The sequence below is a fragment of the Bradysia coprophila genome, unplaced genomic scaffold (genome assembly GCF_014529535.1).
Source record: "Bradysia coprophila strain Holo2 unplaced genomic scaffold, BU_Bcop_v1 contig_350, whole genome shotgun sequence".
In the NCBI taxonomy this organism is placed as follows: Eukaryota; Metazoa; Arthropoda; class Insecta; order Diptera; family Sciaridae; genus Bradysia; species Bradysia coprophila.
Window position 1 is genome coordinate 1,140,044 of NW_023503608.1, and position 19,782 is coordinate 1,159,825.

General features: G+C 34.0%; 2 protein-coding genes across 2 annotated transcripts; one reads left to right on the forward strand and one right to left on the reverse strand.

Moving 5' to 3' along the window:
• Positions 1-7,643: 7,643 nt before the first annotated feature.
• LOC119081079 lies at positions 7,644-9,848 on the reverse strand. Its single transcript, XM_037189822.1, has 3 exons — positions 9,587-9,848; positions 8,874-9,397; positions 7,644-7,665 (listed from the first exon to the last, which is right to left on the reverse strand). The coding sequence occupies exons 1-3, from the start codon at positions 9,752-9,754 to the stop codon at positions 7,644-7,646; spliced, it is 714 nt and encodes a 237-aa protein (XP_037045717.1). The 5' UTR covers positions 9,755-9,848.
• A 2,572-nt stretch (positions 9,849-12,420) lies between these two features.
• Positions 12,421-13,040, forward strand: LOC119079973. Its single transcript, XM_037188110.1, has 2 exons — positions 12,421-12,534; positions 12,675-13,040. Exons 1-2 carry the CDS (start codon positions 12,480-12,482, stop codon positions 12,986-12,988), a joined length of 369 nt encoding a protein of 122 aa, XP_037044005.1. The 5' UTR covers positions 12,421-12,479; the 3' UTR covers positions 12,989-13,040.
• The last annotated feature ends 6,742 nt before the right edge of the window (positions 13,041-19,782 follow it).

Here is a 19,782-nt window from a genome sequence, read left to right on the forward strand (position 1 = left end):
TCACATTTCCATACATTTTTAATCATAGTGATTGTGTTACGTACGGTGTATTTCTGTTGTAAGACCCATGACGCCATGACTTACAGTCAAGGGAATTACTTCTTAAAAGTAAGCCCATTCGACCTTCATATTTTCAAAAGAGTTGTAGTCAGTTACCGTTTTAGTAACCTAATCCTTGCGAACCACAAACTAAATTTTCATTTTTTGCGACAAATTTCTATTTACTTTAAGTTAGCCTGAGGGGAAGCTGCTTAAAATCCGAAAAACAAACCGTAGAAAAGTATACAATAAACGGAAAGACTTACGAATAACAGCAATTTACAATTTCTATGCGTGACCTTTAAACTAAGAAATCCCCAGCCAAATAAACAACTTTTTCTTTCGAATGTTCCACTGAAAATTTGTAACTTTTACAATGAACAGAATCCTTAGACTTCTAAAAGCGGGAAACAAACAGGAAACATATGTGATAAATCGCAAATTTTTCACACTCGATGAAAACCACTCACAATCTACACATCAAGTTTAATCTTGTCATCAAAAATTTCGCAGAAAAAATACAATTTCTTTCCAGAACTCGAACTGCTACATTATCTTTCGTCGAAACGAAAAATATACAACAAAGCCCTCTCATCGTTAAAACATAATTTGTAATAATATGCTTACATGACTATGAATGCTTATAGGCTTACATACAATCAGAAATTTTCTCTCTTCACCCATTCGACACAAAATGAAAATGTATATCAATGTGCGTCCTCGAAAGCAACATGTTGATTTCCTTATCTGTTATATACTTTTATTAGATTCGGTTATTACTCTAATATAGATGTATTGTATCCACACATAACATCTCACCCCAAAATAAAGTGAAAAAGAAAAATCGTATCTAGTAAGCCACAGCAATATGCTATGACCATGAGCATGGCTTTGAAAAATCTGGATAAAAGCAAACTGTGCGATATAATAGAAAAAGGCATTCGAAATGAAAAGCACACACAATTGTTGCTTCAGCGCATGTTATATAGCGATACATAATACAATATGAATGTGTATATGGTACTGGTAGATGATGAAACGTAAGAAATTTGTATGTATACCAGCTGCCCAGGGACTTACACTAAATTCACTTAGACTTGATGTAATAGCACCACAGTACGGTTGTTCTTGGTTTTGTTGTTAAAATTTCAGTATGGTTCCAATCCAACACTGGTCACATACGAAATACTTACTTCATTTATATTTATTACAATATTTCTGCTACTATGTATCGGATCGATGGTGCCATTTATGAAATAATATTTTTCGATGAATATATTGAACCTTTTTTTTGTGGTTGTATATTCTTGTAAGGGATTTAATTGCTATATTACATTAGTTCTCAAGGCGAACATATGAACGTGTTGATTAATAAAAATTACATCTTCACTCCCAACGCGTGTTTCATTTACACTGGATAATTTTATCGATAAAAAAAAAGAAATTTAGAAAGAGATTTATTCGGTCTGATGCTGGTGTTAAATTAAATATCAGCGGTGTACGTTTTGAGGAGATAAAAGCACTGCAATAAACTTTTAAAGAAATTAAATTCGCATGACACAGAAGCTATAAAAATAAATTGTTTTCAGCTTCAGCGAGTGTTCTTTATTTTGCAATAAAAAAAAAAATTGCAAAGAGCAAAACAACTATCAGGGGCCAGTTGGATCAATACGAGTAGAAAAAATCTCGTGCGTCTGACTTCAGGTTTATCGGATTTTCTCGACTAAATGATTTCATTAGATTAGATTGGATTGTCGATTATTTTCGGCATTGAGATTGGATTAATCGTGTGGATTAATCGAAAATAATTTTACTAATCCGAGTTGTCATGAATCATGAATATTTCATCGAAAATGAAATTGAATTGGGTTATTCGTTTTTTCGATAATTCATCCACAACAAGGTTTATATCATCCTTTCAGAAACGGTTAATCATTTGTTACAACCAGTAACAACAGAAATAAGCGGTGAGTTATACCATTTGAATATTTCTTCTTTTACTTGCTACCCGTGTTATGGTCTAAGAATATATTTTATTGCCTATCCACCTGGAATATTGTTGTTACACGTACATTTCCCACCCGCGGAAAGCGGTCGTTACATATGGGAACTTTTTCATTACATCACAAGTGAAGGAATATTCATATGAAAATTCATTACATATCAGGAGATTTTCATTACATACCAGCAGAATTTCATTACTTATCAGCAAAAATGTATCACATGAAATATTCTTTAGCACTGAAATCGAAACAATACTCGCGATGTTATTTTAGTTTTGATATCACAAACTTTGTCACTTGAATTAAGTGCACACCAATCTAAGCAAATTCATTAAAAACTTTCGAAAAAAATGAAATAAAAAACACAAAAATAAAAGTGACGGCCATTTTGTCTTTAGCCATAATTTCAATTTTTTCAACTTCGACGAACACCAATGGCCAAACAATTTTAATTTTTGCAATTTTCACTTAGTTTCAAAAACAATCAACACTTTTACTTTTATTATCATATATTCAGCAAAATTTATTCAAACACCACCAAAATCGACAGATATTACGCAAAATATGAATCTAGCACTTCACAAAAACAAAACAGTCGAAGTAGTTTGTCAACATGTCACCAAAACAGTAGTGTTGCCAGTGATGCTTTCGGGATTAATATAATGAAGAAGTGTGAGCCGATTTCATCAGCAGACTAGATTCGTTTTTAAACGTTTCAATGCAACAACAGATATTTTTGTTGGATCGGTAGTATTTATGTTTAGTATTAGTCTGGCAGTGAATGAAATAGCGCGACATAAATGTTGAGAAATTGTGCATTAATTTAGAATAATCTTTTGATATTCAAGAGTCTGCCAGTTGTCTACTGGAACAGTGTTCCAGGAACACTTTTGGTTTTGAACTCTGAGGTCATTGGTTGGGAAAATGTACTCGTAACAACAATATTCCGGGTGAATAGGCAATAAAACAGCATACATTGGATGCTGCTTGGTAGTTCATTACACTCGGAATCAATTTTGTGAACTCGCGAACTCACTCGTGTGGTTTTAAGCAACTCGCTTTGGAAACGGTTGTTTTGACAAGTGTAGAGTTTGCATATCCGAGCCGAAGGCGAGTTCTTGTGAGTTCGGCTCGTATCACAAAATTGATCCCTCATGTAATGAACTACCTCCGCAGCATCCAATGTAATCTACTATTCTTTTGGCCATAAACACATAAGGAACAAGACTTCTTCGTTTGTAATTAACATTATTTTGAGACTTCAATGCATAACTTTCTGCAAACGTTTGTAACATCTACAGATTGTCTACATGGTGGTCACAAGAAACACAATTAAACAAATGAAGTAAAAGTTTTGGGCATAACACTAGGCGACACTTTAAACGAAAGAAGTAAAAGAATCAATAATCATAAAGTGATATCTTCGCTTCAAATTTAATTACGTAAAACGAAATACGTCGCCAACAACTATGGGCAGAAATGCAGTATACGGAAGCAGCTAGGATCGGGGATTTTTTGATTGGGAATGGTTTGTGGAGGTCACCTGACACCATTTCAGGCAAAATTTGGGCGCGGAAAGCAATTTTAATTTTGTATAAGGAAAATCTATTTGACTCAAAGAAAATTATTTTTTGTACAAGGAAAATGAACAAATTAAAATTGCTTTCCGCGCCCAAATTTTGCCTGAAATGGTGTCAGGTGACCTCCACAAACCATTCCCAATCAAAAAATCGCCGATCCTAGCTGCTTCCGTATACTGCATTTTAGCCCAACTATGTACCGATGCCTGTTCAATTTGGAAACATGAGGTTGTTTTTTCCAACTGAACTCACCAGCTCGTTCACAACATATGGATAACAGAATAACAGATTCAAATAGAAATTTTTCACATCAGTCCCTAAGCTGACGTCATCTGTGTACGCTTGTGCTTCGATTGTTTACTTGTATATATCTACTTTTATGGACCAGCTGGCGATAATTATGACACTAAAAGAATCGATTTTTTGATTAGTAATCTAAAGGTATCAAAAGCACCGCTTGGATCAAATATAATTGAGATATTTGCGTAGCGTACTTTGCCCTAGTCCTTTTTAAAAGACCGATAAAATTTTTAAAAATATTCGCAAGAAAAGAACTGTTGGACACATCTAAGGACAAAAACATAAAACCCAAGTGTCTATTGGCTTACTTCCCTAAACCAATCAGAATAATTACTCTTAAAGGGAAATTGCTGAAATAGTTATGTAACCTAAAGTAAATTTTCCCTTTGTGGTCAAATGTGTGGTTAAATTATAAATTGAATTGTATGACTATCAGTCTGGTATAATTTAAATTGAAAATGGATATCTTCTGGCAACAATTTCCAAATGAAAGTTTCTTTGATCTCAACTGCGGTTGAAGTGAAAGAAAGGGTTGAATAATTTAAATTTAATGGCACATGACCAGTATTAAGTGATATTTAAATGTGTCCTCCTATATAAATATAGTTCTAGATTGTGTCTTTTAGGCTATACATCATTAAGATTGAATCAACAATTTTGATTTTCTTTTTAAACAAACTCAGTATCACAATTCGACATTTTGTACTTGAAGCACTGGCTAAACCACCACTGAAAAACTGAAAAATTTTAATGAAAATTTCAGGTTAGCAGAAGACTTATGAAACCACTTCAAATCAGGTCAGGCTCTATTTCTAAACTTATTCGACCTGACTTAAGCGTTCCGGCAAAAACGGAAAACCTATACTTATTTTCCTGAACATTCCAAGATGATTCTAAAAATTCTTTTCAGTTATCTACCCCTGCATCAATGGAATCCTTCAGAAACTAAATTAAATTTTATGATGTACATTACTATAGTCGTGGTGCATGATTTCTTCTATCATCTAGAGACGTTACTTTCATTTATTGGATTGTAAACTTTATCAACGAAATCTTATTATATCCATTTTCTTAATTCAAACTTTATATGTGTGCAGTTTGTGCCGTACAAGCTCTCCAGCGAGTATATATCATATATGAAGAAGAATAATCTTTCAAGTTTGTTTCCAATTGTTTAAAACTTGTCTATTATTTATTTACACACACACAAAAAATGTACGAGTCGTGCAATATACGTCCATGGCATCATAGTTTCAATGATATTACATTCCCAGTACACGAAACTTCAATGTACTTTAATGGACATTGAATACAAAATAAATAAAAACAGAATTAAGCTTAACGTTTCAGGTATGTATACCACACCATCCTTTCGATAGAAAATTTTCAGTCTGTTTTGCTGTCGTTCGTCTAAAGCTTACCCATTTTCCATAAATTGAAATTGCAGCGAGTCCCTTTTGAAATTTGGTATAAACAGCCAAAAGGGGTTATCGTAAAGAATGTTGTGAATCCAAGCACCATACATACGTGCACTCTTTGTAATTAATGTAATATGAAATTTGGTTAGACAAAAAGTGGATTGTAATTTTAAACGAAAAAAGCGTACGAATTTTCCTTTTTTATATTTGTTTGTACATTGCATGCTCCTAAGCTTTTCAAAGAATAGTAAATTTAGTACCCTCTTCGAATCGGCAATGCAATTCAATCTCTTAATTCTGTTGTTCAAAGTATCGTATTATATTCGATCGAAAATCTTGTACTTCGTTTGTTTTAACATCATATTTAGATTGTAGACCATCGTCTGTTTCTTTTGTTTCTGTCGAAAACGTAAAATCATTTAAAAATATAGATTTAGGGGGCAAAATAAGTTTGATAAGCTCTGCTTCTTTATAAGGCTTATTTTGAACAGTATGTAAAATTGGCAGAGATTCACAAAACGTCCTTACCACGTTCATAACAGTGGTTTGGTTGCTAGAGAAGAGTATTGGACGAGAATATGTAATTTACATGAAGAAACCTTTACATAAAACCGTCATCTGGGCAAAAAGTCGGATGGAAGTTCGTTGAATCTCTAGGTTCTAGAACTTGGAAGATGTAGGTATCGATTTCTGGGGTGAAGAGTGTGCAACACATAGGAACTGACCTCTGACGATCTCAATAATTGCATTTGATGATAGGAAAACAAAAAAAGCCTAGTAAAACTCGTTAAATCTTTGAGTTCTAGAACCAGGAAGAGATACTCATTAATTACCGGTATGAGAAATGATGTCCACGTAATTGCTATTTAAAAATGTCGAGTTTTTATTTTTAAATTGTCTGGAAAAAAATTTAGTTCTATACTTTTTCACCACAAACAACAACCTATATCAATAAAATTCAAAAGTTGCAAGGCTAGCGGAATGACACATGCAACCGTACTATATATAGCGAAATGTATATGACAAAAGTAGTTCAAATGATAGATTTTGAATCGAACAGTAAAAGATGTCTCAAAGAAATGAAGTAACAGATTTAATGATTTGCTGCATTCTTCGAATTGCTTAATTTCTGCTAAATCATAAATCGGTTCAATGACAATCGGCTCTGTCAATGTTCAACAGAGTTCAATGAAGTTCGGCTTGTATCCATAATACTTTGAAAGTTTTCAGAATGGCAGATAATCCTAACATAACAAGATTATTTACGGTACAAGTTTAGAAAGAATTTCTTATGCACAACACTTACTATACAAAAGATTTATTTTTAGATAAACGATAGAAAAGTTTCGTGAATTTTCGCTTGAATGTGACAACAATTTCCAATCGATGGTCACAGATTTTTCTCGTCTGTAAATATTTTTTTTTCGTCAAAAATATCTCCAGTTTTGCAGTCGAGTTCAAAATTCTTGGTAACTTTTGTAGAATTAAACGAAACACTTGACATAAATATTTTCCACATCCAGTTAAAAACACATTTCTTTTAACGTTTGCCACTTAGTACACATAGTTGAATACGTTAATCCTTGCTTAATCCTTAAGTGTATGCTTTAATAAAGTTTTCTCATTATTCAGGCCAGCCACTTTAAATACGTGTTTTTTTGGGCGATGTAGCTTTGGTATGTATATAAGGGAATGTTTGATATTTTATACGTTCTTTATATTGATGCAAAAAAGTTCTTCATGCTCAAAAAAAAAGAGACAAAACACCAAAAATGTCTTTAAAAGATTAAAAAAAGTGGTTCCGTATAACATTCATACCTTCATTCGTTTTTATTAAGTGTGTACACAAGTCTAACCATTTTAGTAGGAAAAGCTACACGAGAGAGCAGTTTAAAAAAAAAATAAGCGAAAGAAAAGCTGAAATATAATGAACTGAAAAATAACCCCCGAAAAACAATTACGCTACGAAGGTCATAAATATTCATGATTCCATGTAACAATTTTATTTGGAAATGAGTGACACTTTTAAAGGAAAAAATGTTTACCGTGTGGTTTATTGTGTGTTATGAAGATTTATATGTAGATCCATGAAGCACTTTATTATAGCGTAGATGTATGTACTGGGTACGGTACATGTCGAGGTACATCAGGCACACGTACATGAATATGTGGCTGTGATGAATGTTTACCATTTTGTATTTTCATTTTACTTGAATTCTTTACAAAAGATTAACTGCGATAGCGGTACAGCTATCAAAAATTTGTTAATATCACATTTTTGTTTTATGTAGGATCTGATATTTCTAGTCCCACAGACTCTGACAGCTGTTATATTTAATGAAATATTTGAATTTTTTCCCAGTCGAAATTTTTGTCGCACACATGTAACGACTAGTTTACTGTGATACAAACCAAAAAACCATTCAATATCAAGACTGTCAAATCTGTGGATCTAGAAATTATGTAGAATCTATTGAAAACGAAAATGTGATATAAAGTAAATTTTTTTAAGTGTATATATAGAATTATATTAAAACGAAAATATTTTCGAATTGAAAAAATTCGTCAATATCATAGTCTGGTTTGTATCCAGAAAATGATTATAATTACTTTGAGTTTAATAATTCCAAACATCCAGACTAAACATGAAATATTACAATTTTGTGGACACAATTGACAATCAGAAAATTTGACATCGATTAAAGAGTCCACGGAACGGACGCATCTGACTACATTATATAGTTAGGAATATTTAATTAATTAATTTGAGCAGGCTGGCATAACTACGAGTTGTTTTCTTTGTTAAATATCGTAGGGGAAACGATAATTGAGAGGTAGTAGGACATTTCTAAACAGTCTAAACGGTATTATCGTCTAAAAACGACAAAACAAAACACGCTGCAAGGGGACCTTTGACAGCACGGCGAAATTGGACGAAATATTTTATATTATATCGAGTGATGTATAATTGATTTGAAATGTTTGTTATACAAAATAAAACTATGTCTAAAAACGCTATTATCATTCAGAAAACGATCTTATCGCTTTTTAACGAAATTATCGTTTTTCGACGATTGTGTTGCAATGTCGCAAATTACTTGGATGATAATCGAATTTTGTATGTTCAAATCCACCGACAGACATATGGACATTTCATTACGTAAAATTCAGTTGGGATCAGTTGAGATCAAAAATTTGCTTCAGTTGTTTTACCAGCTGATGATCTAAACAAGAGAACATTAAAGTTATCCGTCTTTATCCGGGTGACGATAAGATTGTAACGGGCTACCAGTTATATACCAAAGAAGATAGAAATAATTTTAATTCGTCGCCCAAGAAAATCAGTGTTTGTATCAGTCCTTTTTAAAAATCATTTTCCAAAGTTCGGTGTCGGGGAATCTCGCCGGTACCTTCCACTTCGATACACAATACATTCGGACGATTGTGCAACCTTCCACTTCGATGTACAATACATTCGGACGATTGTACAACCTTCCACTTCGATGCACAATACATTCGGACGATTGTGCAACCTTCCACTTCGATGCACAATACATTCGAACGATTGTGCAACCTTCCACTTCGATGCACAATACATTCGGACGATTGTGCAACTCTCACAGTGATATGAAAGTGATTTCTGTGACTCGCACACCAATTCCACAATCTCGGACACCACTTCCACAAACTCGCACACCATTTCCACAAACTCGCACATCACTTCCACAAACTCGCACACCACTTTTAAAAACTCGCACACCACTTCCACAATCTCGCACACCAATTCCACAAACTCACACACCACTCCCACAAACTCGCACACCAATTCCACAATCGCGCACACCACTTCCACAAAATCGCATACCACTTCCACAAACTCACACACCACTTCCACAATCTCACACACCAATTCCACAATCTTGCACACCACTTCCACAAACTCGCATACCACTTCCACAAACTCACACACCACTCCCACAAACTCGCACACCAATTCCACAATCTCGCACACCACTTCTACAAACTCGCACACCAGTTCTATAAACTCGCACACCAATTCCACAATCGCGCACACCACTTTCATAAACTCGTACACCAATTCCACAATCTCGCACACCAATTCCACAAACTCGCACACCACTTTCACAATCTCGCACTCCACTTCTACAAACTCGCACATCACTTCCATAAACTCGCACACAATTTCCACATGCTCGCACACCACTTCCACAATCTCGCACACCACTTCTACAAACTCGCACACCAGTTCTATAAACTCGCACACCAGTTCTATAAACTCGCACACCAGTTCTATAAACTCGCACACCAGTTCTACAAACTCGCACACCAGTTCTATAAACTCGCACACCATTTCCACAAACTCGCACACCATTTCCACAAACTCGCACACCATTTCCACAAACTCGCACAAAATTTTACACTTTGTGCGAGATTCCCCCCTAGAGGGAGAATCTCGCACTGTGCGAGATTCACTCTAGAGGGAAATCTCGCACACATCAAAAATGTACCGTGTGCGAGATTCCCCGTACTCCAAAGTTCCTCATGTAATAGATTCTTGTTTTGTATATATAACCACAAATATCATAAAATGATCTTGTCATCTTGCTTTGTCATAAATTGTTCAATCCTTTTATTTTATTTTATTTAAAACAAATTTTCAGAATAAACAGAGGTAACTTATTTCTACATTTTTTCAAACAAGTGATGCTTTAGTATTATTGTCTGCTAAAGAATACGGGAAAAAGGGTGTTCTTCTGGCTTATGTCTTGAATAAAACTGAAACTCGTATGTCTTAAAGCCCTCGCTTCGCTCTGACCGCAAGGTTCACAGTTACTAAAATTTTCTTTCATTTGGTCATAAATAAGGTATACACCTCGTGTGAATTACGTAAACTTCACACTATTGAAACTTAATTTTTTCTTTCATCGCCACCAAGATATCACGTTAAAAAATTCTTTTCGGAATAAATCCTACATTATTACTCAAGTATTTTCCATTAACGAACCTAACTCAAGGTATTTCCAAGGCTGTATACTTTGGGGAGGTCACGTAGATCGCCTTTTTATTAGATACGCGGGAACACACCTTTTTGTGAATTTGTGTGGCATGGTGAATTTTTTGTATGAAACGTGGTGTGTAACCCGCGTATCTGCATCTGCGTGACCTCCCCAAAGTAAACAGCCTTGGGTATTTCAGTCCTCATCGAATAAAAAAGTTTTTAGAACTGCGTTGAAAATGACTCAAGTTGTCCTAGACAGATAGAGACCAGACATATATTTTGTTGGAAATATCTTTCATATCGTAAGTAATTATTCGTTAAGTTCGTTAAGTCAACTTTATTATTCAAAAAAATACAAAATACGAATATAATAATAATATTTCACTTGCAACAAGTGTTTAGCTTAAGGACGGCTTTCCAACTTAATTTAGTATTATATGCCTAGAGAGGAAATTTCGAACAAAATTACGTAAAATATGTGGTCCCAACATGGAATACGAAATGTTTATTGGTATAAATTTGCCCTCTTAATTAAAAGGGGAAATTGAACAATTGAACTATCAAAAGCGTCAACCCATACACGTATTGGTGTAAAATTATACGAAATATGTAACTGATGTTGGGACCACATTTCGTTGTACAAATTTCCTCTCTAGGTATAATAACTCTTAGTCGTGAGGTCCGTTATTGTACATCGTTAAACTTCCTAGCAAATCGCATTCCTAGTCGAATATTTCTAATTTTTTTTTTGTTGAGTATTACCTAAGTTGTAGTGTTTTCAAGGGACGAATTCCTCGTCGATTAAAAAAAAGTTTTAGGAAATCCGTTGAGGATTACTCAAGTTATCGTTGTCATGAAGGAATGAACAAAGTGTGACAAAGATTTTCAAGCATTTAAGGTTTTTGGTCATTATATGCATGCATTTTCAATCATAGTGAACATTTTGTGACAAACATTTTAGAGTGTTTATCAGCCGAAAGACCCATGACTTCAGTCAAAGGAATGAATCACTTCCGCTGTGTCCTATACTCTACTATTGTTAAATACAACAATGATTCATGTGATTTGTACGAAATCCACACTATGAACGATTATTTTAGGGTAATAACCTACTATTAATTAAAATTGTAATCAAAACTATGTTGCTACATCCAACAGTTAAACATATGGTCAAAGATTAGATTTATCGATTACGCTACACTATAAAATTTACCAAGGGGGTAATCACTAGTAAATCAGTAAATCAAGTAAATCACGGTAAATCACAAAAAATTTTGAAAAATTTTTGAAAAATTTTTAATTGTCACTGGATTACATTTCGAAGTATCGTGGCCGTAAACATATAGGATAAATTTCATGAACTAATACAAATTGAAGTAAATAGATTCAAATTTAGTAGAAACTTCATTTTTGATTTACTTGATTTACTGTGATTTACTGTGATTTACCGTGATTTACCGTGATTTACTGAGCTAGTAAATCAGTGATTACCCCTCGAAATTTACCGTTTGGATCACAGGGTGAGGTTGATTTTTTCGTTGTTGAAATATAGATTAAGATTGGCTCGGTATGTGTTTCTAATGCAGATGATAGCACGAGGTTTCGGAAAGCTTTGAAATTAAGTTTCGTATGTAAATTTTGACTTAGAATCGTGTCTTGTAGTTCAGGCAGGTTTGGTTTAAAAATGTGACGCCCATCGCCACTACCGTCAACAACTTGATAGGAAACGGATTGTTCGTTCGTTTCGAATTTATAGCTGCCGACCTCCTCTACTTGTAATGTGGTTGCATGTGGTCGATTCGGTAAGACGGGTAAGACTATGTTCGCAATAACTGGTTCGTCAAATGAACTATCTTCCTCAAATATGACTGTAGTAGCACGAATTTTATGAATGGTATGGGATTCATCAGGAGTTATCAGTTACTTCTTTTTCCTTAAATTTCCCAAAAATTCAAATATTTGGAGTTTTGAGTTTGACTCACCCTGTGTGGAAATTTAAGAACTGAACGCTTTATATAAATATTGAGACAGTGAAAAATGGCACTGTACTGCGAAGAGCGTAGAGTTCAGGGTTTCTTAGTCTTCAGAATAAAAAAAACAGTTAAAACGTTATTCAAAGATGAAACAATTCATAATCTGTTTAGCAATTTTATTTGTTGCATCGACTGTATCCGGTAAGTTATTTATTTTTAAACTAACTGTAGGAAGGACCTGTTTAAGTTTATAAAGAGGACTTAATCGTCTCCTTCTTACAACACCCCCGTGAATACATTCTTGGCGTTAATGTTCGAATTTTTAATCTAATGTCAAACAGCTGGACCTGGATGTGCGTGGTCTGGATGCGGTGAATTTAAGGGAGCTGCGGACTTACTAATCGGCAAATGTAAAAGCGGTTTGGCAGCCGGAAGTGGTCGAACTGAACGACTTAAAGGTAAAAAATGTGGTTTTCTGAATTTGGGTGGCAAAGACTTTTGTTGCGATAGGCATTGCAAATACGAAGAGTGTAGCTACAGTTGTGAAGAATTGGGAAAGACTTCATGGAAACACGAAATCGCACCAATAGAGTGTAAATATTTGGTGGATGGTAGACGATGGATTACATCGACGCAAGAATTTTGCTGTCCATAGAATGATTTTGGTACGAATTGTCTCAGAATTCTATTTGTTTTTATATTAATTTGTGAACATTTTCAATAAATGATTTGATTGGAAAATATTTACCATTATCATCTCGATCGTCAAAAATGTCTAGTATCATACGATAACTATCTGCACCTACATACAATTTAGTATTGAATACTCCACTTTCAACCTGGTCTTCAATTTTGTGATGGATTGAATTGTAATACAAATAATTAACAAAATGAGAACTCAGAAATGAAAAATTGGTGCACAGGTGAGATCCGAACCCACAAAATCAACAGTGGTATTATCGGTTCTATTACTTCTTTGATCCAACAACTTTCACCAAATTGATGCTTTTTGTCGTCGTTAGTGATAACAGGTGTATTGCATTGCACGCTTTGGCAATGTTCAATAATCAATTCCAAACAAATATCCGTACTATCATATCTGGACTGATATGCATAAACAAGACAGTCAATTAAAATGTAGACTTTACGCATAAACAGAAATGACTAATGAAATCTTCAAATCTTTATTACCGTGTCACCTTAATGCCGTCTTTAGCATTAAATTTGATATATAAATTCCTCAGATCATTTAATTCAAATGAATTCAACCATACCATCTGAGAATATTAAATTTATGAAGTCGGCAATTTGTTCAGGTTTTCATCCGCGATTTGAATATATTATTTAAGCTTTTACCTTTACGTTGGGTTTTACAAAAATTTGGTGTACACCTCAACGTATTAACCGCAGGATTAATTAATTTGATCTTCTACCTACATCCCAAATGGGTTTAGTTGTGAAATGGAAATGTTGGGAAAAGTATGGTGATAAGGAATTGGATATATAGATGCATGCAATCAATTCAACAAAGAATTGCAACCCTTTCGTATGAGTGTATTGATGTGGTGTTTAGTTTAGGCCACATCAATATACCCATACGAAAGGGTTGCTATTCTTTGTTGAATTGATTTAGGTCAGTCGAAACCATGACTAAATGTGATCAGCAACAGCTTCTTTAATAATTCTGTTTATTCAAACAATTTTCAAACTTTTAAGTTTTGCATCGCGTGTCATCATACCGAGTATTCATTAACATTCATTTGTGAAAGTTTTCCATTGCTATAAGTGTACGCGTTCTCTACTGATAGAACTAATGTGAACAAAGTTTAACGTCATACACTTACCTATTTAGATAGCGCTCGCTAATCCATTGCGATACAAATTTTACCTGTACACGACGAATCAGACAAGGAAACAATGAAAGTTCAACAATATTCTGAATGAATGAAATCTCATTACTGCTTATGGTTGAATGAAATTGCGGTTGAAAATGATGATAATAAAATAGTAGAACCTCAACACTTGAGTATGTGCAGGCTTAAAATAATTATTCGAAAATGGTAGGATCTGAATAAATTTATTCGTTTCTTTTATAAGGGATTGTGTATTCTTACACCCGCTCGTTCAAGTTGAACACTTCATATTCAGAGAGAAACTTAATAATAATGCACGATACATGTGTTAAGCGTGGTGATGTATAACGGGCAATACATTGTCATTGAGGTCAAAAAGAAACTTAATTATTTCTTGTCATGCCTGAGGTCGGTTTGCGTATATAGATAACAATATAAAGTGTGATAATTTATGTCATGCAGATGGTAACTAGGTAATTAGAAGTAAAGTTTCCTTTACGAAAGTTTTATTATTATTTTTTATTCAACGACGTTCTCACCTTCACACCAACTACATGGTGGTTAATTCTCAGTACGAGGTATAATAAACGAGATTACGATAAAATTGTAAATGGACTGGTAATTCAAGCGATATTTTCTTATCTTAATAAAGCTCGGAAAATCACCTGTCCCGTGACGTCAAGAACGTGTGGCCTTCACTTGGTTTATTTTAGCTATTTTGCTAACATATGCCTAAATGGAAATTTTGCGCAGTAGATGCGAAAATTCATTGTTTGCGTAAAATTCTAGTTTAGGCACAAGTGAGCAACAAGATTTTATGTAGGATCTTCATTTTTCAAACGTCACTTTTGCGCACTAGTGCGCAAAAGCATATATAAAAATCCATTTACGCACTACTTTGATCACACTACTGAACATAAAATTAATTTGTTGTAGCCAAAATGAGAGCAAAAATCAAAAATTACGTTAAAAGTGAAATGCAAACTTTATTAAAGTTTTGGCAACAGTACAGTCTTTAACATTTCAAATGTCTCACTGTCAAATTTTTCTGAGAATTTTATTGTATCATTGCGAATTCACAACGACATTCTTTGAAAAAAATGACAGTGAAACATTTAAAATGTTAAAGCCTGTAATCAGATCGCAATGTGCTCATTGAATCTACTACTTCTTCTGTTCAACATTATGGAAAATCGTTGATCTACTATATTCACAATTTGAGTGTCACTTTTAGAATCAAAATGGATAAATTTAAACACGTCATTACAGGACATACGTTTATTAACTGAAAATTTCGATAGTTGGTCTGCGCTCGGCTAACTTCGAAAATTTCTCATTTATTCACGGCGAACTTCGATAATTTCACATTTATTTACTGAAAATTGACAAATTCTTGACAGTGTATGTACTAGATGTGTTTTATTTGTGGGAAATATGAATGAGTGAATGTATCATGGCGTCTTGATGTTTCAGTTTGATTTTTTAAATTTGTTTTTTTATATGGTGATTAAGACAGGAGATAAGAACTTGTTCCTAACACGGTAGTAAATGGGGTTTTTGCACACAGGATGAGTTGCCGGACTCGCTTCGCTCGTATCGCACATCTAGTGCGCAAAATAATCCAATTTACCACCTTATTATGAAAATAGCTGTTACTTAATTTTATTTATCACATACGCGCGGTGTTCGGATGTCAAAATTGCTTCACTAGAGGTTTTATTCAAAAATTACACTTCAGGTCTATGTTGTTGTCTCGTTTTCGCTTATGTGATAAAATAGAGTATACACTTGTCACTATCAGTCTCGGCAAGCCTCGACTTCTTCGTGACAAGTGTGTAATATTTATTATCACATACGCGCGGTGTTCGGATGTCAAAATTACTTCACTAGAAGTTTAATTCAAAAATTACACTTCAGGTCTATGGAGTTGTCTCGTTTTCGCTTATGTGATAAAATAGAGTACACACTTGTCACTATCAGTCTCGGCAAGCCTCGACTTCTTCGTGACAAGTGTGTAATATATATTAACAATCCTTTTACTAAAGGTGAAGTCAACTGGAAATGGAGGAAATTGATTATTTTAGTTGTTGGATGTATGTTATTCATTGTAACGGTACAACAGTCATAAATTTGGATTTGTACGCTCCATTTAAAAGTTCAAAAAATTTCGATGTTTTGATGATTGGATACGTGTGTTTATAGGAACGCCGAGAAAGAAAAAAAATCTTAGTAAAACACGTTAAAGGATATCTTTGTTCTAATAATTAAAATTTCAGTCCAATTAACATCACCTGAAATTGTGTCCATTTTGAGCATAAAATTGGAAAACCAAAGCACGATTCGACTGGATGGAAATAAAATTTATTGTCAGCATAACTAAAATTCAGAATAATTTTCGATTCTGTTTAGAGGGTTGAATCACCTTAAATACCAAATGCAAACACAATTGCAAATATTAATCTATCATAACATCTATGATACATACAAACCATAAATTGTATACCACACCACTTAACATTTATACAACGTGCAGTTAAATTGAAGGATTTAGCTTGTGGTGATTGTGCTGTGTTTTTCTGGGTAAAAATACTTAATCAACAAAATTTAATTTATGTTCACGATTTTCTTGTTTTTTGTCTGTCTGAATAATATTTGGAGTTTTTTTTTCTGTTCTTCTGCTTCGCCTTTGTAATGATTCTAAGTTCGTTACACATAGACTGTGACTGTATAACAAAAGAAAGTTTCCCATTTTCTATTAAAAGAAAGGATCATTTTGTCGTGCTGGGTGAATTCTTTTATAGCACTGACTGGGTTTATTTTTTATAGCGTTCACATCTTTTGTTTTATGCGTGTTGGATGTTGAACCAAATTATTTGCATAAAAATTTCAAAAAAAGGGAAAAAATATTTCCTTCTGCCTATCGCAGAATATTTATAATCAGAAAGCTTATGCTCACTGCCTAAATTACAAAAAGAAATTGTGTTGTTAAAATGGTGATAACCTACCAATAAAGGATATCCTAGGCATATTGTAAAGAGTGAATGGTATACGCTAGAAACTGTATTACGTAAAAAGCAATTGTAAGCTGTGCCTTGCAGCTTTAATAAAATAATATCTTCGGTGATAAGCTGCGTGGATTTTCTAATAAAAATTGCAACTATGTTGTGGGTGGCAAAATCATTCTAAACGGTATAAACGAAGGAAAAAAGTGGTCACAGTATTAAATTTGAGGCTGAGGGAAGTGAAATGGTACATTGAGCCCACATGAAAAGTAAGGATTTTTAAAGGGATGTATTTATACCAATGGAAACTAAATTGTTCCGTCAAGGTAGACTGAAGCGGATATATTCAATCGTGTGTCGGTATAACCATTGAAATTGCTTCAGAACATACTTTTTAGTAGTTAAAATGGAACCAGTTTTAACATTTTCATCTTCTTTCTGATTTTTCTGTGTTCAAAGCAATACATACATCTGATGAAGTACTAAATTTCGCACACGTTCATTGAGCAAATTTAGTTGATCTAGTCCTTCAAAAGTTGAAATTAAGTAGATCTATGATATCTATTAAATTTGGTAAGGGAATCCATCATTCTTAAATTACATAACGCTTTTTTAGTGCTTTCATCAAAATTAAATCCTAAATAACTCGAGAAATACGCGCTCTCTGAAGTGAAGACTATTAAAGACTATTATGCTTTATCTAGAGTGGTATATTGGGTGGTTAGAACGTAGCTTCAACTTCGCATGCCGCGTATTTCTCTAGTTATTTAACGTTTAATTTTGATGACAGCACTGAAAAAGCGTTACGTAATTTATGTAAGACGGATCTAACTATTTATATTGCTCCAAGTTTAGGTAAAACCACAATTTCTCTAGTGTAAAATGTCGCATAATTTTTTAAAGCAAATCGTTTACCTCATTTTAATGTACGTTTTCCTACATAAAATTATATTTACCAGTTTAACTTTAAATCTTAAAACATCATTCAAGAATTCCAGAAAATACTTCAAAATATTTGAAACCTACCATCTGAGCATTTTGGTTTTGTTTCTACTGTAGTGAACGGTCAGTGTTTGGGTAGACAATCCATCAATGTTGTGTGTTAATTGCAGACTTATCCACTTACTTATCTGGTTTAATTTTGATTTGTATGTGTTAGATGGTAAGTAAAATTGGCTTGGATTCTCTTGGACTCGAGGACTTATACGTATTTATGGAAGAAATAATGCAAAATGAATATGTCGGTGTTACCGAAAAGCAAACTCAAAAGGGGATTTTTCGACAAACAAGCTCCCTAACCGTCTTTCCGACAAGTGTAAAGTTTGTATATACGAGACCAAGGCGACGGACATAACTTTACTTTACGAAGAGACAATTATCGAAGCAGGTTGCTCAGTAACACACGAATGAGTTTGAGAGTATCACATGGTTCTATCTGAATTAATGAATTACGTAGCAGTATCCAATGTATTCTGATTTATTGCCTACTTCATGTAATGCGAGAGTTGATTATCACAATGTAATTCATATAAAATTAACCGAAAACATTCTTCATTTTTCCAAACTGCATTAAAGTGTTAAACTTTCGCATGGGCAGATAGTAAAATAAGTTATAGGTTGCTCCGCGCGACAATGGTTATTTATGACGTGTCATAATACTTATCACCAGCCGAATAGAGTACTTTGCACCGAGATTCATGCTACGATTTATGCAACAGCGACATCTAAACCTTAACAATTTTGCACATTATGATGCTGAGTTGCATGATAGTTATTCATGACATCGAGAGCAAACTGTTTAATTTGGCACTAGATGTGTAATGGGGCATTAAAGTTTTGATTGTTAATCGATGTAAAAGATGATTCCAAGCACGGTATGTCTGCAAAATGCACCGAAGTTTTTATAATTACGTCTAACCTTCTTAACGTGCAGCCACTCGTAAGATAATTACGAAATGTCATCCCCATATTTTTGATTTCACACTGTTTTAAGATTCATTGAAAATGTGGAAAAATTTATAGTGCTAGCTACGGGGCAGCTCAACCCAATCATTATTTTTATCGCGGCTAAAAATGGCTTCAGTTGAGTTCTAGGCAAAAAAATCTGTAGAAATTTTTTTGGTTTAAAATACTATTCTGCGTCGAATTCGTCAAAATTGCAATGCCCCATTGTGACACGAGGTCACAAGCTAATTGCTGTAACCGAGCCTAAAAATACGCTATAAACGAACAGTTTTCATTGTTATTTTGAAAACGGTCAGTAAATGGAGTGTAGTGCGATTCACGCTCAAAACACCGTTTTCCGTTTTCATTCCGTTTTGCCTCCGTTCACGTTCAAAAATTGAACACGTTTTTTCACCGTGTAAACATTCTTCTCTCAAATAGTACATTTCGTACCCAGGACTAAAAGTCTTTTTTAGCGTTTGAGAACTTTCCAGACAGAGCCAAAGGCAAGGTCTGGAATCGAATACGCTAAAAAAGAATTTTAGTCCGTGGTACGAATCAATGAAAGTAAATGGATAGGTATGGCCAAACGTTCAAATTTGTTCTAGCCGGAGCACATACGGATTTGCATGGCGCCACCTCAAACGAAC

What these genes read in the sequence shown, in the direction of transcription:
- LOC119081079 (XM_037189822.1), bottom strand. Translation starts at nt 9,754, where the DNA reads ATGGTGTGCGAGTTTGTGGAAATGGTGTGCGAGTTTGTGGAAATGGTG. An exon ending in TGGTGTGCGAGTTTGTAGAA is followed by an intron (nt 9,398 to 9,586) that starts GTGGTGTGCGAG and finishes GCGATTGTGGAA; the next exon opens with TTGGTGTGCGAGTTTATAGA. An exon ending in ATTGTGCATCGAAGTGGAAG is followed by an intron (nt 7,666 to 8,873) that starts GTTGCACAATCG and finishes TAAATATAACAG; the next exon opens with CTGTCAGAGTCTGTGGGACT.
- LOC119079973 (XM_037188110.1), top strand. Translation starts at nt 12,480, where the DNA reads ATGAAACAATTCATAATCTGTTTAGCAATTTTATTTGTTGCATCGACT. An exon ending in TGTTGCATCGACTGTATCCG is followed by an intron (nt 12,535 to 12,674) that starts GTAAGTTATTTA and finishes AATGTCAAACAG; the next exon opens with CTGGACCTGGATGTGCGTGG.